The sequence below is a fragment of the Heloderma suspectum genome, chromosome 1 (assembly GCF_057233095.1).
Source record: "Heloderma suspectum isolate Gila_16-S chromosome 1, 16-S_ref, whole genome shotgun sequence".
In the NCBI taxonomy this organism is placed as follows: Eukaryota; Metazoa; Chordata; class Lepidosauria; order Squamata; family Helodermatidae; genus Heloderma; species Heloderma suspectum.
This window is the reverse complement of record NC_139458.1, coordinates 332,390,825-332,414,180: the sequence shown is the minus strand read 5'-3', so window position 1 is coordinate 332,414,180 and position 23,356 is coordinate 332,390,825. Positions and strand designations below refer to the sequence as shown.

The window sequence follows — 23,356 nt, the reverse complement described above, 5'->3', positions numbered from 1 at the left end:
TGTAACTCCATTGTTATACCAACTACACTGACTCCAGATCCATTTGGGCCCAATTCAAGGGGCTCTTTATCACTATTAAAGCCCTATATACCTAAGGCCTGGATACTTAAAGGGAACACCCTCCTCCCACATCAATCTGGCCATTCACCCAGATCACTGGGAAAAAGCCTTTCTCTACATCCTGCCCATCAAAGGCTTGGCTGATGAAGTGGACTCTAGTTCACCAAAGTGTATGCCATAATAGATTTGCTAGTCTTTAATATGCCACTGATGGCTGAAAGCGAGGAGGAGCTGAGGACCCTTATGATGAAGGTGAAAGAAGAAAGTGCAAAAGCTGGGTTGCAGTTAAACCTCAAAAAAAAACAAGATTATGGCAACCAGCTTGACTGATAACTGGCAAATAGAGGGAGAAAACGTGGAGGCAGTGACAGACTGTGTCTTTCTAGGCACAAAGATTACTGCAGATGCTGACTGCAGCCTGGAAATCAGAAGACGTTTACTTCTTGGGAGGACAGCAATGACAAATCTTGATAAAATAGTGAAGAGCAGAGACATCACACTGACAACAAAGGTCCGCATAGTTCAAGCAATGGTATTCCCCGTAGTAACCTATGGCTGCGACAGCTGGACCATAAGGAAGGCTGAGCGAAGGAAGATAGATGCTTTTGAACTGTGGTGCTGGAGGAAAATTCTGAGAGTGCCTTGGACTGCAAGAAGATCAAACCAGTCCATACTCCAGGAAATCAAGCCAGACTGCTCACTTGAGGGAATGATATTAAAGGCAAAACTGAAGTACTTTGGCCACATCATGAGAAGACAGGATACCCTGGAGAAGATGCTGATGCTAGGGAAAGTGGAAGGCCAAAGGAAGAGGGGCCGACCAAGGGCAAGATGGATGGATGATATTCTGGAGGTGACGGACTTGACCTTGGGGGAGCTGGGGGTGGCAACGGCCGACAGGAAGCTCTGGCATGGGCTGGTCCATGAAGTCACGAAGAGTTGGAAGCGACTGACCGAATAAACAACAATATGCCACATGCTGTTTCTGTTGGTTCAGCTAATGGTGACATGAGGAAGGGCTTCCTCCATAGTAGCACCCACCTAATGGAACTCTGTCCCAGGAGACCTGCTTGGCTTCTGTACTGGCAGTGTTTCAGAGCTGCCTGAAGACCTTAAACAAATTATTATTTTAGCAGGCTATGGCCTGATAGATTTTTTTAAAAATCACTTTTTTTTGGTCACTTGGTTTCTTCCTTTTGGGGGGATTCTTTTATGTGCTGAATTGCTTAACATTTGTTTCTGAAAAAAATATTTACTTGGATGACAAAGCTAGTAAAGCCCCCCCCCCCCACCAGTTGGTATGAACTGGCAAGGCTTCAGAAGTGGTAGGTGATCCGCCACTGTACACCCCCTGCCTCCACTTAGGATTGCTCTTTTACATACCCTTCAAGCAGAGAGGCTTGTTTAACATTTAGTAAAAATTCAGTAGGATTATTTTCAGTTAGACAATATACAGGAGCTCTTACAAACCTTGTATTATCTTAATATATTTTACTGATTGTGCCCATCAAAACAGTATAAAAGTATATTTTGCATCAATTGTATTTACATTTGATTTACATTGATTAAAACTAACCTTACATTTTTCCATTTTCTAAACAAACAGCATGACATTTTTCCTTTCTTCTTCCCCAGCCAATGCATTGTTTGGGTTAGGAAAGAAATGCCTTATGTCCATATATCCAGAAAACAGTAAAACGTAGAAACTGGATACATTCTTCCTAAGCAATAAACTTAATATAATCCTAATATTCATGCACACTGTAAAAGTAACTGCCTTGAAAGACACTTCAGGCTTTCCTAAGACACCTTGAGGAAAGGTAAAAGCCGCTAATGAGAGAGGGTTGTTTAAATCATATTGACTTCCACTGGGCATTAGCTGATGTCCACTTCTGCTTTTGGAAAGCTGACTTCTGCCTCCCAAACACCGCTATGTCCAATATCATAAAACACTGCATCTTAAAGGTTATGGAAACAAAGGAAAGGCCTTAAAGTCTGGATTCTATTGTTTTGTATGAAATTTCATATTGCTTCATAAATAACTTCAATAATTAATACAGAGTGAGAAAAAGTTCAATTTGGACAGAAGGAGGTGAAGTCCTCACTGTTATTTGCACACAAAGTTATACTTTAAGTCCAGGGGATCACCAGTAGTAAATGGCATATGCCCTTCTTTCCCTGACCATTACACCATATTTTGTTTTCCTAGGTCTCTTATTTATGCATAGGAGAAAGAACATTTAAAATCTTTAGCATACTGCTGGCAACTTAACGCACAAACTAAAAACCAAACATTTTCAGTTTGGAAACAGTCCACTAAGCAACAGCAGGATCACTATTACTTTCAAAACAGATCAGGACTCGTTTCAAAATGCAGATAGAATCATCCCAGAAACAAAGAAAAAAGTGTTTTAAAAAAGGGTGCAAGAGACAATAAGATATGAACTCCAATGAATGCACAAACTCAAGGTAAACTTAAAAGAAATCAGACACAACTAAATAACGTAGCAGCCCATATAACTCGTTAAGAATTTACATTCAATGGATAGCAGGAAATGGTCAAAGTGTAGACCACCATATTTTATATTGAACACTTATGATGCTTGCCAGCCTCAATATGGAAGATTCCAGATGTCAGTGAGGCATTTACAGTTAAGGGCGCAATCCTATCTGGATAGTCAGTAGCCTCCATCTAGGCAAGACTTCCAGGAGGGGAAGGGGGAGGGGCAGGGCCTGGAGATCCAACAGGAAACTGCATGAAGCAACTTCTGCAGTCTCCCCGCTCCCCGTCCCCATGATCACTCCCTTTTTCTTGTATCCATGCTCTATTTCCAAGCACAGAGACGTAGCTGGCGCAGAGAGAACCATGCTGGCTACCAGGGGGCAGGGGAGGAGATGGGGAGCAGTTTCTGTAAACCAAAACAACCCTATGGCCCTCTAGACAGATTCTAATGGCCACAGGACTGCTCCCTACGCTATCTTAGACAGAATCACCTTTATGTCCATCAGGGGCGTTGCTAGGTTCTTAAAAGATCTGGGGCACAGGCCCATAACACATCTATCTATCTATCTATCTATCTATCTATCTATCTATCTATCGAATATATCCAAGTCTAAGTGCACCTCTAATACATATATGTGTGTGTGATGTGCTCATGTGGTATGCTTGCATGTGTGTATAGATTACATATATATACACACATAAGAAATGTGCACTGACACCCCACCTCACTTCAACTCAGACCCCGATTCAGCATTTTGGAAAACATCTCGCTTCTGCTTGGGCCAATTTGTAGTTGGGCCATTTCAGCTCAGCACCAAACCTGAGTCAAGGTTTGGGAAAATGAGTCTTTATGCTTCCTGTTGACTACCATTGGAATTTTTTTTTAAAAAAGTAGTTTTTTCTCTTGGTCAGAACTGGATGATTTCAGGCACAGTAGCCCCCTAGAAGGGGATTACACCTGCCCAATGTCAGAAAAATAGGTGCAGGGTTTATATTTTGATTTTCTTTTAAAGAGAACTGCCAATAAAATGTTTATTACTTGGAAGAATTGGATACACATTTCAGGATTCAGTGCCCCATCAGAGGAGATCATGTCTCCAAATTTCAGAATGATAGCCACAAGGATTTTTGTGCAAGGGTGGCCTTGACATTTTGAGGTCTCCAAAAGCGGACATACTAATCTCCTTGTTTTCCTTGTGGACCATTGTTCTGAAAATTACAGACAGCCTAGAGTTGTTCCTAAGTAAGAAACCAGCAAAGTTTCAGAAGGATAAGTGCAGCAGTTCATGTGGAAGGGGAGTTCTCCAGTTTGGGGGAGGGAGTGATTTGCTTTCCCTTCCCCCCTTCCTCAATAGTTTTTTGGGAAAATTTGTACAAAAATGCATAAGTCATTAGAGGTGTCTCCCAGGCAAGAAACCTGCAAAGTTTCTGAAGGATATACATCCATGCAAATTTAGAATGACTAGAATTTATTTACATTTCTCCAATATTAGCAGCAGGGGAACGTGGGTGGGAAGGTGCTATTGCACTCACGTTGTACTTGTGGGTTTCCCATGGGCATCTGATTGGCCACTGTGTGAACAGAATGCTGGACTAGATGGACCTTGGTCTGATGCAGCACGGCACTTTTTATGTTCTTAAATATAGAGTGCCTCTGAGCATATGCAGAATGCTTTTCTTTCACCACTAAGCACTTACATTCTCCCCCTACCAATTCTATTCCCCTCCATCCAACCACCCCTCCTCATCCTACCATCCTCCAGCAACTCTTCATAAAAACAGATGTCTTGTTTTGTGCAACTGCTCTCTACCTCCTCCTTGTTATGCACAAGCTCTCAATGTATCTTCCTCCCCATAACTTCATTTGTGCCAAGACTTCACCAGGATTCAGCCCATGAGTCTGTTTTCAAAACTAGGACTAAGTTATGGAGAAACTCTGAGCATGTACTAAGTGCCTTTCCCTCACCACTGAAGCTAGAGTTCATACAAAAACAAAAAACAAAAACCCAAACCCACAAATGACAAAACATGCATAGGACTGAAATGAAAGGGTAGTCAATTCATGACAGGGGGAGAGAGAATTCTCTAAGCCAAGTGGCTCCTTTCAGAGAGGTAGTATTCAGAGGAATTTAGGAGGGTTGTAAGGACTGCACATACTTAAATGAACTTTATGAGGTGAGGTGGCTGAGGGGTTTTTCTTGCTTTTTTTAAACTGCAGAACCTGTTTAAAAGCCGTAGCAGTTCCTCAATCATGATGCCACATAGTTGCAACTCTCCTTTTGAAATAATTTGAGTCCTACAGTTATTTAGGAGAAATTAAAGCGGAGAGGGAGAAACAAGTTTGTGAGGCCAATTGGATCCTTTGCTGTACTGACGCTACTAAATGTCTGCAGAAGCCAAAGGTTCCATTTTGGTGCAGTAAAATCAGGTACTATGTGAAATACCAGTATTTCACATGAAGCTCTTTCTTCCCTTCTTTCTCCCTCTTCAAAATTTCATTGCAAGCAAGCTCCCAACAGTGGGCATGTAAGAGCAGAAAAGTAGGGGAAGAGAGGTTTTTTGCACCTCAAAAAAACCTATACCAGAGATTATGGATAGTGGCCTCCTAATGGTCACCTTAAATCCCGTCTGATTAGGATTTCTAATCCCCTGTGTAGCTTGGCAGTTTTTACTTTTTGTTTTACTTTTTGAGAAAAGGAAACTTTACACAAGGCTAGCACAAAAGCCACTGGACCTAACTGTCTGACATTTGGCAGGTTCAGTCAGCTCCATAGAAGCTGCCAGGTCCCCAAATTCTATGCATGTATGTGGAAGAACAAAACAATTATAGCTCTTTGCTTTGACACATTTTCTTGAAAATAGCAAATTTTACCTGCGACTAGCACAAAAACCACTGGACCTAACTGCCTGAAAATGGGCAGGTTCAATCAGCTCCACGGGGGCTACCAGGTCTTCATATGTCATGTATTTATCATATAAAACAAAAAAATTATGGCCATTTCTGTTTTCCAATGCAAGTCAATGGGAAAATGTTTTAAAAAATGGCAATTAGGACAACTCAAAAGATCCAGGGCACAGCTCAAAAGATCTGGGGCCCGTGCCCCGGTGGACCCCCTTTTAATGACACCCCTGATGTCCATTATGACGGAGGTGCAACTGGGGAAAACTGCAATCTGCTTATTCACCGGAAAAAAGTCTTATGCTGCTAGCAGTCCCAAGTTACTGAGAGACTTGCAAGACTTCATTTTACACAAAAACACACACACAAAAACACCCTGACAGATGGAACTGAAGGGCGACTCGCTCAGTAGCTCCTTGCAAATAGTCAGCACACATTTTAGTCTAGATGTCCTTGTTATAATGTTCACTTTGGACAGTAAACTCTATGACAAGCTTGTAAATGTTTCCATTATCATCTCTACAGACTGAATTTATGAATCATACATATTTTAAGCTATGCATTATCTTACGGTCTGTGATTATTGCATCAAACTGCACCCCTTTCCTCCATATGGTTTTTGATGCATCAGAAACGAAGATATCAAGGTAGCATTTTTCCAAACCATACTGGCGAAGGTTGGCTCTGATATTTTCATCGGGCCCTCTCCACTTTTGGTTCTTCCTGCTAGCTTTGCCTGAAAGGGAAGAAAATCAAGTCAATCTCATGCTAGATTGGTTTTAAATAATCATTGTTGGTGTTTCTTTCTTACAGTATCCGTTCAAAAAATATAAAATGATTCTGGATGTAGTGCAAGAAAAAAAGGCAACATTTTCTATTTCACTTGGGTATCTTTACACCCTTACAGCTGCAATTATACTTAGGATAGCTTTGGACAGTCAAACAAACAGCAATGGAAGTACAAGTAACCCATCATTTTTGGTTAACATGCAAAACTGGAATTCATCCATCCCCACTCTGGTGAGATGTGCAAGCTCCACACACACCTGGAATGTGTGTCTCTGTGTACATCCTTATACGGAGTCCCATATTTGTGTGGTCACACATCACACCAGCAGAAGATGTTAGAGCCCCTCTTAGTGTAAGGCACAGGGATTATGCAAAAAGGAAATTCTACCATGCGTATAGCAGTACGAGCATAAGCTGGGCACACCTATTTTCTCTGGATCATGCCATAAAGGGAAATCTGTACATTGCCAATGCAAAAAGCTAAACAAACAAACAAAAAAAGACTGAATACATTCTCTAAAACTGATGAAAAGGGCTAGCCAAACTAAACATTTTTTTAGAACTAAATACACACTTTTGAGATTATGGCTAGGTTTTTAGGAGTACCCAATATATTGGTCATGTCTAGTAGGATTTTTGACCATTACCAATAATTTCACCTTGGGTGCATGTGTAAACAGACACACGAGTCAAGAATAGGCTGACCATACGTACCGTTTTAAACGGGACAGTGCCGGTTTTTTCTTATTTCCCGACCGTCCTGTCATTTTAATATAAATGTCAATTCTGTCCCGTTTTTAATTTTTTGTAAAAAAAACCTGAACGCGTTTATCCTAACGCTCTATGCTAATCAATGCGTGCAGTAAAACTACTAGTGTGACCAAAGAGTGAGTTCCACGTACGTTATCCAGTCAGGGCCAGGCTTCTTGAGCTAGCAACGATCAAATGCTGCCCCCTTGCTTGTCTGCAGTGGCGGGGAATTCAAGAGACAGTCGCTAAGCCCCATTCAGCATGTGGGAGCCAGGAGGTTGAGTCTTGCTGTTATTTCTACCATCATTCCTCCCATAGTGATTCTTTCTGCCCTACATTCAGTTTGATTCAGACTTTTCAGACTCATATTTCGGTTCAACAGGCTGTTAGTTATTTTTTTATTACAGCAGAATATTACATAACCCCGTCCCACTTTTGTCATCCCAATATCCCGTTTTTGTCTCAAGGAAACATGGTCAGCCTAGTTAAGAGTAAGCCACAAGAAAAGTGGCTCTCTCACTTGAACCACCTGGAGCACTTTCATCTGCACTTTCCTTTCTGCAGTAAACTTGCCTGGTTATCATGACCCACCACGGCTACGTTTGCAGAGGTGGATTTGTGTGGAGCTGGTGACTAAATGGCCCTGCCTCTGACCACGCTTGAGCAATATAACCTTTGATTCTTTTGCAAGATTTGGTAGCTGCCTTGGAATACACTAAATTGCTACCACATGCTACTTAATTACACTCTCACTGCTAAGTAATGAAAAGAACATACCCAGTCCATGGACTGTGCTGTAATCTATATCTGTCCCACATACATATGCTCCAAAGTGTGCTGAGGCTATAAGAAGTCCACCTGCGAGAGAAAGAAAGAGGGCAAATGTGTAGCTGATGATACAATTGTCAGGGAATACAACAGCAAAATGCCTTTGATACAAGCACCTCTCACTGTGGAAATACAGCAGACATTTGAATATTGTGAAAAAAACAAAAACACCAGATGTGTGCCAGACTTGCTAAAAACAACAGTCCTAAAACCCACAATCATGTCAGCAACTTCCCTTTTCTATTTCTAGCAATTAATTTTGTCCTTAATATGTTAACATGCACAATTTTTTCTCTTCACTGCGCCTCCTTTTCATGAAACATAATTTTAAGATAATAGCATCTAGTTGAAAGTTAAAAGAGATGGCACAGAGGTACTTGCACAGCAGGGTCTCAGTATTAGGAACTTGCCAACTGATAAAGCAAAGATCATTAGAGCTAAAATGGTTCAGGATCTCTCTGTAGCACAGGCCTGTAGCCTTCAGTTTCAAAAAGCAATCTCTTAAAAAAGTAAAAAGTTCCATAAACTTTCAGGTATTGGTGTATTCTAAAAGGAACAAACCAATGCAGATGTAGCTGAAAACATTCCATGACAAACACAACCACATTTAAAACTACTAACTAAAAGCATTTTTATATGTTTCTTGTTGTTACAAATAATGCTACAGGAGATTCTCTAAAGTTTTCTACAGAGTAGAGGACAAAGAAATCTACCTCACAAATGCCACCCACAAACATATTTATTTATTTACAATATTTATATACCGCTCCACATCAAAGATTTCGGAGCAGTGAACAACAAGATAAAAGGATAAAACCCCACAATTAAAACAGTTAAAACATTTTAAAAGAATAGATTCTGAACATAATAAACCGCAGCTGGTCACTCAGGCAAGGTCTCTCGAAACAACAGTGTGCTCAGGAGGCGCTGAAAACAACACAACGTTGGCGCCTGCCTGACTTCCAAACGCAGGGAATTCCACAGGAAGGGGGCCATCATGCTGAAGGCTCTTTTCCTGGTGGACTCCAACCGGGCCATAGGTCTACGTGGAACCACCAGGAGCAAGCCCTCCGATGACCTCAGTGACCATGCAGGTAGGTAAAGAAGAAGGCATCTTGCAGCATGCCCCAGCCACAGCTGAGCACTTTTAACTCCTATTGGTTTCAACGAGAGTGGCATGTCCTTAAATTTATCCCATTGAAAACAAAAGGATGTGAAAGCGCTTAAATATAATTGGATTTGAACCTGTAGTATATGTTATTATCCATTCAATTTTTAAAGGTAAATTTTAAAAGTGTCTGTTCAAGAGATTTTCATGTTCCCCACTTCAACCAAACTTGCAATTCCTGCATCAACAAACAGTGATTCCAAAGGCAACAAACAAGTTTATATTTGTAACACAGACAAGGCTGTCGTCATTGCTATCAGAGTTAAAAATTGGTTGTATTATATTAACAACTTTTTTGAGCTCAAATGCTTTAAGAGGATTGTGCTATATCACTAGCAATAAGGAGAGAAACAAGAACAATTTGGGTCTCAAATAACTGAAAGAGTGCCTGCTCCCTTATAGACCAGCAGGGGAGGCACCGTTATCAATATCGCACAGCTTGGAGGTATTGGGTGGTGGTGTTGTGTGAAAGAGCCTTCTCTGTGGTGGCCCAAAGTTGTGCAATTCCCTCCTCTCTTATGTGCATCTGGAACCTTCACCGTATGCATTTTGTCACCAACACAAGATTCACCTTTGGTAGTGGATGAAGGATATGAGATTGTGTTGTTTTCCCCTCGTAGTAAACCTGTGTACTGAATTAGTGCCTTGAACTGAGCTTTTGATTGTGGTTTTAAGTTGTTTTATACTGTTCTGTTGATATGTATCTGGGACTGTCAGGTGAATGGGGGGCTATAAATTTAAACAAACAAATAAACAAACCTATTTCTGAATCTAACACAAATCTTATATTTAACATCAGCTCAGCATAAAACTCTAGGGCAAAGGTGGAGAATGTGTGGCCCTCCAAATAATGCTGGACTACAATGCCCATCATTACTGGCCATGTTGGCTGGGGTTGATGGGAGCAGGAAACTGTGGAGGACTACAGGTTCCCATACCTTCTCTAGCAGATTTAGAGAAGCTCCATTCACAATCTTTATTTCTTTGTACTTTTGATCTCTTCTGCCAAAAAGCCTTCCCTGCTCATCTTAGTGAGAGTTTGTTTAAACCCTCTTTATGTCAAACTTAGTATTTGCTGTATTTGTTGTTGTTCAGTCATGTCCGACTCTTCATGACCCCATGGACCATAGCACGCCAGGCCTTCCTGTCCTGCGCTCTGTCCCGGAGCGTGCTCAAGTTCATATTCATTGCATCGGTGATGCTATCTAGCCATCTCATCCTCTGCCGTCCCCTTCTCCTTTTGCCTTCAGTCTTTCCCAGCATCAGGGTCTTTTCCAGAGAGTTTTCTCTTCGCATTAGGTGACCAAAATATTTGAGCTTCAGCTTCAGTATCTGTCCTTCCAATGATTTGCTGTATATCTTATCCTAAAACAGATCTTTTTATTTCACATAAAGAGAGATTCACAAAGAGCTCCTTTTCTACAATCTACACTACTCATATAAATGTGATAAAAGCGCCCTCTACTGATATTTCAGAAAAAGCTTTCTGAAGGAAGAAAATGTTTTCCATCAACATACAGAATAATGTGAAAAGAGCCTATCACCTACTTTGAACATAGATATCTGGAAGCAAGACTGCAATTTTTACATTTTTTTTTACATATGTCTTTTTTCCTTTTTCAAAACATCCTTCGAATGGCCTTACACTGAAGTAATATGAACTAAACTAAGATATGAGAACATGCATAATTCCTATCATTAGTTACCCACTCAGGAAAATGGAAAAGAATCAAGAACTCATTGCTCTGTTTAATATATAGTCCTACCCTGCTTTGCTGTGTACAATGGGCTTCCCGCATTGCTGCATGAACAAAGCCACCCCAACGGAGTTGCCGGCTGGACAAATGCTCCAGAAGCCAGCTCAGCCACGGACGCTTCGCCAAACCCCATTCCATGGAGGAATCCATGAAGGCTGTATTGGCCAGATGGGGAACCTCTGTGGGCTGAATTAGGCCTCTGGGCTGGAGGTTCCCCTCCCATGAAGTAAAATGTATATTTGTGGTAGAACCGTTGATGTTATGGGGAAGCTACGGGCAGGGGAATACATCCAATTTGGGTAACTGGGAACTTTGTATAATCACAATTGGATAAGGTGAGCTTTGTTCTATATAAATGGAATCTTAACCCGAGCAACTGCTTCTAACTTGTTAGAAGCTTTTTTTATAGCCTGGTCTACATTATCAGTAAAGATAGAATCTAGGGAGATAGCTGTAGAGATACAAGTTTGATGAAGTAACATTAAACGCACACAGACTCTACAAAAAAAAAAACATTTTCAGTTTCCCCCAAAGAACATACCTGTTCCCACAAATGGATCAAACACAACATCATTTGGCTTCACTCTTCCATGATTTGCCATGATAAAAGCCAAGCAGGCATCCATGCTTGTGTTCCCAATAAAATGTCTCCTTTTTACACTGTATGACTCAATAAGGTCCCTTTGTCCATTGGCAATCTATGGAATATATGGAAAGAGAGAGGGTGGGGAGAGAGAAGAGCAACAGCAATGACTACTTCAGTTACCAAGCACTGATAAAAAAAAATACCGATTACTGGAATTTTGGTTGTAAAAAGCAACAACTCATCAAAACGTATTATCTCAGGTCATAATATTGAGCACATAAAATGAACAGCACTCTAAAATGCTGTCTAGACCATGGGTCTCCAAGTTTTTTGGACCTGTGGGCATATTTGGGAATTTAAGAAACTGCTGTGGGCACCACCACAAAATGGCTCCCTTGGGGAATATGGCTAGTCACATAGTGGCTGCTGTGGGGGACTGGCTAGTTGAAAGAGGTGGTGGTGGTGGGAGAAATCATGAAGTTAGAGGCTAGAGAGAAGGGGAAATAGCAAGGCAAAGGAGTAGAGGGGAGAAAAAGAGTGGGCCAGAGGCTAGCAGGGCGATAAAAGTAAAATAAAGAGAAAGAAATAGCAAGGCCAAATAGAGGCTGGAACTGGAGATAAACAGCAAGATAAGAGTAGGAAAAAAGTGCAACATTAGTGGCTAGGAAGGGAGAGAAACAAGTTTAGGAATGGGGAAGGGAAAAAATAGCAAGGAAAGGGGTTGGGGGAGAGAAATAGTGAGGCTAGAGGCCAGGAGTGAAGAGAACAAAGGGGAAATGTCTGTGTGGGTGGAAGAAAATTGGGAAAGGGCCAGGAAACAATTCTTTCCTTCTCTTTCTACCCACTGAACAGCTGATCAGTGGCAGGTTCAGGAAAGAAGGAGAACCTGGTACCTAACTTTTTCAAGATTTTTTTAATTAAAAATAATTTTCTGATGGTGGCAGGGAGTGGATAGCTTTGCAGGTGTCATTGGAGGTCCCTGTGGGTGCACTGAGGACCCTGGGTCTAGACCAAAACAATTTGCTATTTTATTTTTACAAGAATCTCTGAGTTCAACCAAGATGTCTGCAAATTACAAAGTGAGAGTGCATACTTGGGATTCTCTCTAACAGTTAAAGCATAACTAATTGGTGTTAAGTGATCCTGAGTGGGCAATCTTGCTCAAGAACATAACAAGTACCTTGCTGAATCAGACCAAGGCCATATGGCTGTAAGAATCCATCAACCAGCAGATGCTCCACCAGTTGATTACAGCCTGCTTTCTGCCCATATAGTGGACTTGGATTTCATTACATAGTATTGTGTCAAAAATATGAAAAGAACACTGCATATAAGTGTATTTTCTGCCTTATCCTACAATGGCCAACATTGCTTACAGTATTAAAAAGATGAGTGATCAATAAAATAGAAAAAAAAATATGAAGAGATTCTATCCCAATGCCCGATTATTCTCAATGATCAAATCTCTATCATTCTGTAACTATCCTTTCTTGGTATTTTAAAAGCTGGCTACTTAATTGTCAATGCAATTATCTACTCACCCATCTCCCAAAATATAAATCAATAGGCTGTTCTGGGATATTGTTTGGATCCATTCCATAATCTTCTAGAAACCAAAATATATGATCTGGTTTCTTTAAATTCACTTTACCTTCAAATGGTAAAAAGTCTAGAGACTGTATTAGGGAAGGGGAGGGACCAACACATGAATAAAAACAGTTATATTAGATCATTATACCAAACACTATGGTATCGTTGAGATGTTTTAATTTTTGTTGCTTTTCTTTTGTAATAATAGAAGTACTGCAAGTAATAACAATAACAATCACAGCAGCATAAAATGGGTACTGCCTAACTATGCCAGAAGAAGTAACAGAGAGGTATTCACAGATTATAATTACACACATTTATATCATTCATATAGTGTCTATCCAACGAGCTAACCAAGTGGCATACAAATAAAAAAGATAACATTTATAACCCACTAAAAGCAAACCATATATAACGTAAATAACCACAGGACAAAACCAACTACCTAGTTAAATAAGGCTGCGCGTACGTGCGTTTAAAGGCATTAACTAAACAGGAAGAAGCGAAGAATTTTGATAAGCTTTCCTATGGAGCCTCTTCCATAAGCATCACTATTTTATTTATTTATTTATATCTATCCATATCTATATCTATATCTCTATACCGCCCAATAGCCAAAGCTCTCTGGGCAGTTCACAAAAATTAAACCCAAAAAGCGGAGGATAAAACAATAGAAAATACAAAAGCATTAAAACCACAATATAACAATACAACCAGAAGAAAATCAGAATAGAACCTAGCAGAAATGCACATATTTAAAATACAGATTTAAAACAGCAAAGCTAAAAGACTAGAAAGCTAAAATGCCTTGGAGAATAAAAAGGTCTTCACCTGGCGCTGGAAGGAATACAATGTAGGTGCCAGGCAAACCTCACTAGGGAGCTCATTCTACAGCTGGGGTGCCATGGTAGAAAAGGCCCTCTTCCTAGTAGCCACCCGCCTCACTTCCTTTGGCAGGGGCTCATGGAGAAGGACTGCTGAGGATGATCTTAAGGTCCAGACACATACAGGAGGAGGCGCTTCAGATAACCTGGCCCCAAGCAGTTAAGGGCTTTGAATGTTAATACCAGCACTTTGATTCAGGCCCGGAAATGGACTGGCAGCCAGTGCAGCTGGAAAAGTACTGGCATATTATGAGCTCGTTGGCCAGTCCCTGTTAACAATCTGGCTGCCCTATTTTGGACTAGCTGAAGTTCCCCGACTGTTTTCAAAGGCAGCCCTACGTATAACGCATTGCAGTAATCCAGACGAGAAGTTATCAGAGCATGGATAACTGTAGCTAGGCTATCTCTGTCCAGATAAGGGCGTAGCTGGTGTACCAACCTAAGCTGATAAAAAGTGCACCGTGCCACTGAGCGCACCTGTGCCTCAAGTGACGGTTCTGGGTCACTACTGATCATACTCTACCCTGTAACCTACTCTGTAAACTTATTCTGGAAAAGATGAGACACAGAAGAAGCAATGCCTCCCTAGATGACTTGAAGGGATGAAAGGGTTTGTGTGGAGAAGGCCCTTCCTCAGATACACTGGCCCTACACCAGCGCTGGGAAACCTCAGGCCCAGGGCTCCAATCTAGCCCTCCAGGGGCGGCCGGAAGATCACTTCCCTTCTTCTGGAGCCACCCCCTTCCCCCCAACCACCAATTGCTTGGTGATTTCCCAGCATTTGTACAGTCCCCACCCCCTAAAGTTTATTTCTTTAAAATATTTCTTGGCTGCCTTTCAGGGAAGAAGCCCTCCCAAGGCGGGTTACAACAATAAAGGTTGAAATGCTTCTCCTAAGGCTTAGTGACTGGCAGTAAGAGCTTTAAGCTAAAAAATGCTGGTATTTTTTATTTTATTTTTGGCCACACCGCTTTTGCCTTCAGCTTCATTCCTTTTGCCTTCGGCCCTGCCCACCACTGGAATGTGGCCCCAAGAGCTCGTAAAAAATTGAATTTGCCCTTTGGGCCGAAAGAACTTCCCCTGCCCTAAGCCATGCAAGTCTTTGAAAATTAGTCACCAGTTCCTTCAATTGGACCTGGAAGCCAATGACCCAGTCTGTATGATCGTGGTGTGGTTAACGAGCCATGGTGGCTTGTTATCCCTCCCACGCGGCCCAGACACATGCCAGCCGAATTTCCTAAGTACCCTCACTGGTACAGCTTGCTGTGTCATCTGAACCTGGGTGACATGGCTTGCTTGAGTGGGCAGCAACCCTCAAGTAACCCATGGGCTGTTGTTGGGTTATTTGAGGGCTGCTGTCTTTCCCAAACAAGCCATGCCACCTGGGTTTGGATGACATGGCAAACCGCACCAGGAGGGTAATTAGGGAAATCCGGCCACTCAGGAGGGGAAATAAGCCATAGTGGCTAATTTCTCTCACTGCGATTGTGTGAACTGGCCCAGTATGTAGTGATCCAGAATGGAATCTCTCCACTCAGCTCCTGATTACAGTTAGGCCATGGCATTGGCATTCAGCACTCTCACATATTTAGACTAAACCAAAGGCAGCCCCACTAAGTCTGCACCGCAATCATCTTGAGGTTACCAGGGTATGGATGATTGTGGTTAGAGCCTGATCCTGGAGGAAGGTTGCAGCTGGCTTATCAGGTGAAGGAGATAAAAGGCATTTCTGTGCAATCTTGTCTCCTGGCCAAACCAGGTTATAACAGAAACCGATTGCAAATCTCTCTCTTTAGGGCAAGCGTGGACCATCCAAAACAAGTGAGCCTACCTCTATTCTGCCAAGGCAAAAGCTTTGTTGCCTGTTAATGATACCTTTGAATCCTGTACCAAACAATATACATTTTTATTATTAATTTCCTGAAGTCTATTTGCAGGTACATATGCAACTCACAGTTAATTCACTACAGGTAAATGTGAATACACCAGAAGGGGTGGGCAGAGCTTAGTTTGAGCCAGGGACCACCAGATCTTAGCCCAGGAAACACCCTTGGTACAATATATGAATCTATGAGCATGTGAAGTAATGGTAAAGTAAAAGAATAAATGTCTGAGGATTGTACTGTGTGAATTTTTTCATCACTGAACAACCACCACCTGCCCACCTATCTGGGTTTAGAGGGAAGGATTTAGAGGGCAGAGAGGCTGACTTAACAGACAGTCCTGGAGCATACCATATTTATGCCTGGGGGATGGGGTAACTGCACCCTACATCTATGACAGTACAAAGACAGATGGCTACTTGCCCAGGTTATAAATAACCAACTTCAGAGCAAATGCTGCAACAACATAATATGTATACGATCTTGTATTACAATGGGTAGCATCCAATGTTAACCCTACTTAAAGCAGACACAATGAAATGAATAAGATTTAAGTTTCTCATGACTAACACAAGTCCCATTCATCTCAGTGGGTCTATTCTAAGTAGGACACAAATTTAAGCAATTATTTCAAGAGATTCCATCTACTCACATCTATCTTTTGAATCTTCTCCTCTTGTGTTAGTGTTTTGTTAAAAGCATGAACCTTTATTTTGTACATAAAGTTGGACTGTAAATATGGGCCCTAAATCAAAGCAAACAGTTTTGATTAGGACATAGCGTAATATGCTGTTTGGTACAACTTTGTAACAAGTTCCCAAAAAATCAAACAAAGCAATTTCTCTTATACAAACCATTTTCTCCACTGGATAATTCTTCAATGAACAGTACAGCTCTTCTGCAGTTTTCCCATGACCCCACAGTTCAAATATAGATCTGAAAGTGTCATAATAGTTAGGTAACATTCAGCAAGACAAAATTCCTAAATGCCTTTCTGAGTTCACTTAGAAATCTTCAGACACAACACCTTCATAAAGTCAACCATTTCAAAATGGAATTTATGCATTTACTTCTATAGGACTAACACAAGTAACTATGCAATAGATGTGGGTAAAATTTACCAAATGTTACTGTTGTGCAGCCTTTATGCATTTCAATGGTACTTGTGCAGTGAGCCAAAGAGACCTGGACAATGAAAAATTAAGACTAGAATTCTTTGCACGGGTGATCACATGCAATATCAACAGGAAACAAAACTTAATGAAGTGGCACCAATGAACCACATCACACACCCAAAACACTTTAGCATTTATCTTTAGCCCTTTGTTCTATTGCCAGCCTACAGCAGCATCCCATGTGGAGCAACTAAATCAAATAGGAATGTCTTGAACTACAACTCATGAGCTTTGCTTGCATTAGCTGCTGCCTCTGGGCTGGCAGCCTTCAGAATGCAGCACAAGGCCCAAACAGTGATTACGTGTTTTACACACACACACACACACCCCTTTGCACAATCCCTTGGGCAGCAAAGGGGCTTTTCAACAGCTCTAGAAAAGTGGTGCCAATAGGAATTGCTGCTTCAGAAAAGAAGGCAGACATATGCCCCTGTGATGGGGAAAGGGGATGAGAAGACATGTATGGAAGCTTACCGCAGGGAAAGCAAGGAAAGTCAATATAATTTTACAGGCATAACTCTTACTTTGCACATACTGTTCGCTTCATTAGTCCTCTTGCCATCTCTTCTGAAGGCAGGCCAAGAATCCAAAACGGGGACTGTTAAGGCGGGAAAAGGAAAGAGCAGAAATTCTAAGGAAAAAGCATTGTGATGAATGGAATCTACATAGCTTAGGCCACTATGATATAAGGGAGAAGACAAATGTGCTATAAGAAGAGGGCTAAGAATGTGTTCTTCTGCTGTGCTGAGAGACCACCTTCACAACTAGATTGGCAAGGCAAACATATCAACAAATCAATTGCTCACTGAATCCTATCAGTTTTAAACCTATCCTTTGTTTGCTGCTGCCATCTCCTCCACCACACCTTCTCCAGCAGAAAGTGAATGGAGTACAAAATGTCTTCCACCTCAAGCATCCAGCAGCGAAGCGCTTGCTTAACTCTTTCCAGCCAGAACAGAAGGTGGCAGCTGCAGCTGAATGCGAGGAGAGAAAGGCAAGGTTGATGGCTTTGTATGCTCAACTGAAGAGAGGCTCAGATTATATTAAATCTAGCTTTTTCCATAGAGGTTCTACCATCTTCTTCACGTTACCTGTTTTGCATTTTTCATCTGTTAACTTAATCTGTTACTTCAGACCTGGGTTGATGTTACAAAGAGGACAACTGGACTCTGTGGTAGAATTCTAGCTCTCCCTCCCATACCATTTACTGATGCCCATAACAAACGAGGTAATCTGCGATTCTCCATGGGACAATTGTATACAGACATCACTGCAAGATATATTGGCAGCATTTGACAAGAGATGAGTTTTGGAAATCAGGTTTCCCTTGGACAGGCTGAAAAATACATCATCAGCAGAAACAGTGAGAAGACAAAATACAGCACAAGGTTCTAGTTCCTCCAGCAGATACATGGTATGTGAACAAGTCCTTTGATGAACATCTTAAAACATAATGTCCTCTTTGTTAAAGCCAAATAACAAATGGCTGGTAGCCAAATAATAAATCTACAGTTCCTTCTCATTTACACAGATTGCCTAGTAAAAGCTCTTTAGTAATGTCCCAAAAGAGATAAAATAGCACACAAATTCATTCACTGATTTGTATGTAGGGATAGAGGGATACTTGATTTTGCAGAGACCCACCGATAGAGAGAAATAATAATTATATCACGGGGAGTACAATGACAATGAACAAGCAGCAATGGAACCCTAGCAGGAGTACCCCAGCAAAAACTACAGCTGAGACACAGAACTACACTCAAGGGAATTACATCCCATTTCATTCTGTGACCTGCATCCTCTGTCTACTTTCATAACTTGGTTAGGAAGGAAAAGAAGTGTTTTCCAGCAGATGGCACTATGCCTTTTAAGATCAGAATAAAAGTATGAAAGTAAGTGAGGAAAAAAGAAGCATTCTAAAAAGACAGGATGCAACCCTGCCAAGTTACACTCACATAAATCCAATTGATTCCATGAGACTCACATGCACAAAACTGCAGATTACAGCTATAGCTTGGGGAAAATACATTAAACAAACTGAACAAGTTCAGCACTTTAAGGCTGTAATCCTATACTCACCTGGGAGTAAGAATTACTGAGCACAATGGGACATATTTCTGAGTAGACACACACAGCATTGTGCTGTGAAAATCAAAAGCACTGGACAAGCCCATGTATATTTACTCTGAAGTAAATTCAGTGTTCAATGGGGCCTATTACCAAGAAAGCATGCACAGGGTTGCAACCTCTTTTACAGTTTTGGGGGAATTTCTTGTAACTTCCAGTTTTTGAACTTTAACCTATTTTCTTTTCAGGTAATTCAAACAACCTATGTCATGATATCTTACGTACATACTGAAGGGTTCCTGTCACATGAGATGTTATAATATGGTGATATGAACAGCAGGTTAAGAGAGAAGGTGAAGGAACCCATCCATACATTGTGTTTGGCCAATTAAGACTTACTTCATGGTTGAACTCAGTGGGCTTTAGCTCCACTAACTATGCATGGGTATTATACTCTCTGTGATCAAGGTACTGGTCTGCATATAAAACAGGATAGCATGAGGAATGCATTGCCTTTTTTTTGACCCCCATCTGCTTTTTCACGGCACTGAGCAAACAGATGATGAATGAGGAAAGGTGATGTTTTCCTTATTCAAGTCTATCAGCTACCCACTGAGCAGAGATGTTCACACACAACAGAGATTCAACCAGCCACAAGACAAGCGGCAATTCAATTTTCAGCATTTCTAGAAAAAATGTCCTTGCTTTTGCATTCCATTTTTCAAATTATTTTATGGCAGTGACTCTACACCCTAATATTAAATATTGAAGCATCATATATCCACATCCCTTCATGGTTCAGTTCCATCTGAAGCACTTGTAGAATGATGCAACTAAGTTTTAAGCTTGGCTCTAGAATACAAATTTCACTAAATAATTTGGTGAGTGGTTTAAAGCTTACAAGAGGTGAAGGTTTTAACACGAGTTTAATACTTACATTTAATCTCAGTTCCTGCTGACTGCTGAATCGTCCACCACAGAGGGAAACCAAAGACTTTATTTCCTAGAAGAAAAGATTATGGAACAAATATAATTAAAATGGTTTTGGAAAAGAAACACCTTTTAACTGATACCTTAAAAAGCTAAATCTATTGCATTATTTTACTATGAAACAAATCTTGCCATGTATTTAGGGAAGCAACAATTAGGGCCACTCTAAGAAACACTCAGAACCTACCAGTGTTCCAGTTCATTTCTAGTGCAATCCTATCCACATCTATTCATAAGTAAGTCCCACTGAATTCAATATGGGATTTACTCCCAGATAAGTGGGTATAATATTGCCATGAGCACTACAGAGAACTGCAGAAAATGAGGTGCTCTAACCTGTGTCCAGACAGTGGGCACAATCCAGATACAGCATGCGACTTCAATGGGAAATTTCTTATTGAATGGGATGCACAGGGCAATATTATGTATATTTACTTGGAAATAACCTCAACTGTGTTTAGTGGAGTAAGTGTACATAGGATCACAGCCTGAAAGGTGCTTAACTTTGGCTGGAATAGGCCCATTTCATTTTTACCCTGTACAAAAAGGTAGACTCTAAAAACATAATGTATGAAAAAGCCCAGAAAATCAAAGACACACACATATCTACACACATACATGCATATATAAGGTCCCTGGTGACCATGCTGGAGAAACTCTGCACTAAATAATGGTCCTGTTCAGACATAACACAGGGAAGGGTGGTTAAGCTAACCATGATCTGTGGTGGTTACCACTAACCACACTGTGTGCTCCCACCACACATGCACGGAACCACAGCCCGCAGCATGGCTAGCCTAACCACTCCCTAACCACCCTGTGACCCACAAAACCTTGCAGTCCTCAGGATGGGCTGCCATGCATCCCAGTGGCCTCAGTAGAGCAAGCAGCTGTGGATGGGCCATCTTGGGGCTCAGGGCTGCAGCAGCCCCAGGCAGCCATCTAGGCATTGGACACAGGACATATCCCACTGCCTGCACACACACGGCCTGTGATCTGTCATTCCTGTGCCAGACGCTGCCCGCCAGCTCCCCACCTGTCCCTCCCGCAACAGCATGGGGTTGTATTGCTTGCATTCTGGGGCTTTGCGTTTGTGGCATTGGGGGCTGAGAGGGGCTATGGTTTGAGGGGGAGGGGCGCCACTAGGGGGAGGGATGCTGCTGCTTGGCCAGTGGCTAGGTGGGTGGGGATGTCTGCCCTTATCACGGCGGACACAGTTGCTTGTGCCTGGGAGTGTGACGTGCTTGAGGTTGCTATGCTGATAGCAGTTCCCCTTTGTTCCCCATGCGCTTCTCCAACTGTGTACTGTGGCCGGGGACGGAGATGTACTGAGGGCAGGGAGGGAGAACAAGGAGGCTGGCTCTTGGCTGCCACATCATGTATGGCTAGGCAGATTTCGACTGTGGAGATCTTGTGTGCTGACGGAAGTGGCAGAGCCATTTTCAGCACTCAGATAACCACAGGGGCTGTCAGACATCATGCTAAGCCACGGTTAGAGCCGCTAACCATGCTGCAACGTGTGGTTAGTAAGCATGGTTAAACTATGGTTATGTAGCCACCATGGTTAGAAACGCCTTATGGGCAGCATGCTAAGCCATCATAGTTAGCGTTTAACCATCATGGCATACCGTTATGTCTGAACAGGGCCACTGAGTCTAGCCTGGGCCAATAAATGCCAATGATTTCATTTTTAAGGCAAGTGATAAGCAAAGATTCCTTGAAAATCTTTTTTTCCTGTACAGACATCTAGGGACCTTTCTTTCTTGATTTTATTTTCTAGAGCTTATTTCATCGGTGTTCCAGGTTCCACATCCTCTTGTATGAAGACTGGATGCAGTGCAGTGTTTGAACTGACTGCAGATGTCAGTGCATGAGATATCTGCTCCCTTCTCCAAGGCATCTGGCATTACTTCCTCTACACTCCTCCTCAAGGTGGAATCAGCAGCATGTCCATTATTCAGAGCCATTATGCCACTATCCTGAGAACCAATTCTCAGTGCACATCTCATTGGCACACAGGATGGGGCTAGTACAGGAGTGGACAGAAGGTAGACCTCTGGGTGATTTGCAGTAGATCAGCAAGGCTTTCTGACTTCCAACTGTTTAACAAAAGCAGCAACAAAGTGACTCCCCATAAGTTGGCCTGACGTAAACGAAGGTAGGACTCCTGCACCTTTAACAGATGTATAGAAGCAGGGATTTCAGCAGGACACAACTTTTACACAGCTGTTAAAGGTTCAGGAGCCCTGTCCTCTTTAGCATCTGGCTGCCCTCCTTCCCCACCTTCATCCTAAATCATACAGCTGAAATGAATCAAGAGTCTTCTGGCACCTTAAAGACTAACACATTTATTGTAGCAATACGCTTTCACGGACAGTGTCCACTTCATTACATCCACATGCTCACAAAAGCTTATGCCGTAATAGGTGTGTTTGTTTTTAAGGCACCAGAAGGCTCTTGGGTGGTTTTTGTTGTTTGCTGCAGGAGACTAACACAAACTCTGCTGCCCCTCCAGAAACTGCTGAAAGCTTGGGATACCCAGGAGTGAATTTCTGTGGGAAAGTACTGTGAGAGCTCCATTTAGTTCATGCACTCGATCCAAATTCCTGGGCTAATACGACTTTACGTCTACTTGTATGTCTTTTGCACCAGGCTGCGGCTGGTTGAATTTGAGATTCTGGTAAAGGGCACCCCCCCCCCCCCAGCAACTTTCACTTCTGCAGTGCTATCTGCATGTGTGTGGATAAATGCTTGGTACTCTTCGACCGCTTTTTGTACGCACTCCTGCACGCCAGCTACGAGGACCTTGGAATTAGGGCTCTTTCAGAAACAACGTACCCAACAATAGCCCTAAAGGCAAAACGTGTGAGCTGCTTCCACTGGACTCCCCCACCCCACCCCACCCCACCCGCATTCCCACAGGAGACAGCAGAGGAAGACACTTCGACGCGTATCAGGCGGGGGGATAAATACGGCACAGGTGTGCCTGAGCCCGCGAGCAGCTGTATCTCAGCAGCAGCAGCAGCAGCAGCGGGGTGCGCGCGCGCGCGCGCCCTCCGCCTCTGAGAACGCCCAGGCGCGAAGCGGCTCTCGCGCTTGGGAGCTGAGACTCACCGGCAGCCGAAATTCCAAGTTCTCCTGCGCCAGCAGCAGCAAGTACCGCGTCAGCGCCACGCTCGGCAACGCCATCGCCCCGGCGTCTCCCGAGACCCGCATGCGCACGGCCGAGTCGGGGCGGGGAAACACCATTGAGGCGCGGGGGGGGGGGGAGGAAATGAGAAGGACCACGGGAAAGGGGCGGGGAAGCTGCGTTTTTAGACCATAAAAGGGCGAGCGTGCGAATGTCATCGCTGTAGACGATTGTCTGTACAGAGGTTAATGGTGAGAACGGCTGCAATGCATCCTTTTTGCAACGCTACTTTTTCTG

General features: G+C 42.4%; 1 protein-coding gene across 11 annotated transcripts in view; it reads right to left on the bottom strand.

The window, feature by feature from the left end:
• The window catches only part of TRMT11 (tRNA methyltransferase 11), a 104,018-nt gene extending 80,886 nt beyond the window's left edge, over positions 1-23,132 (bottom strand). For all 11 annotated transcript variants that reach the window (XR_014786681.1, XR_014786682.1, XR_014786680.1 and 8 more), the window contains exons 1-9: positions 23,044-23,132; positions 19,877-19,942; positions 17,397-17,470; positions 16,552-16,633; positions 16,350-16,442; positions 12,882-13,016; positions 11,296-11,452; positions 7,779-7,859; positions 6,034-6,198 (exon numbers count right to left, since the gene is read on the bottom strand). Coding sequence is in view for 4 of the 11 variants with exons in the window: in XM_084827471.1 (XP_084683597.1) it covers positions 6,034-6,198; positions 7,779-7,859; positions 11,296-11,452; positions 12,882-13,016; positions 16,350-16,442; positions 16,552-16,633; positions 17,397-17,470; positions 19,877-19,942; positions 23,044-23,118 (928 nt within the window). In the remaining 7 variants the exon portion in view is untranslated. The remainder of the gene's footprint in view (positions 1-6,033; positions 6,199-7,778; positions 7,860-11,295; positions 11,453-12,881; positions 13,017-16,349; positions 16,443-16,551; positions 16,634-17,396; positions 17,471-19,876; positions 19,943-23,043) is intronic.
• Positions 23,133-23,356: the final 224 nt, after the last annotated feature.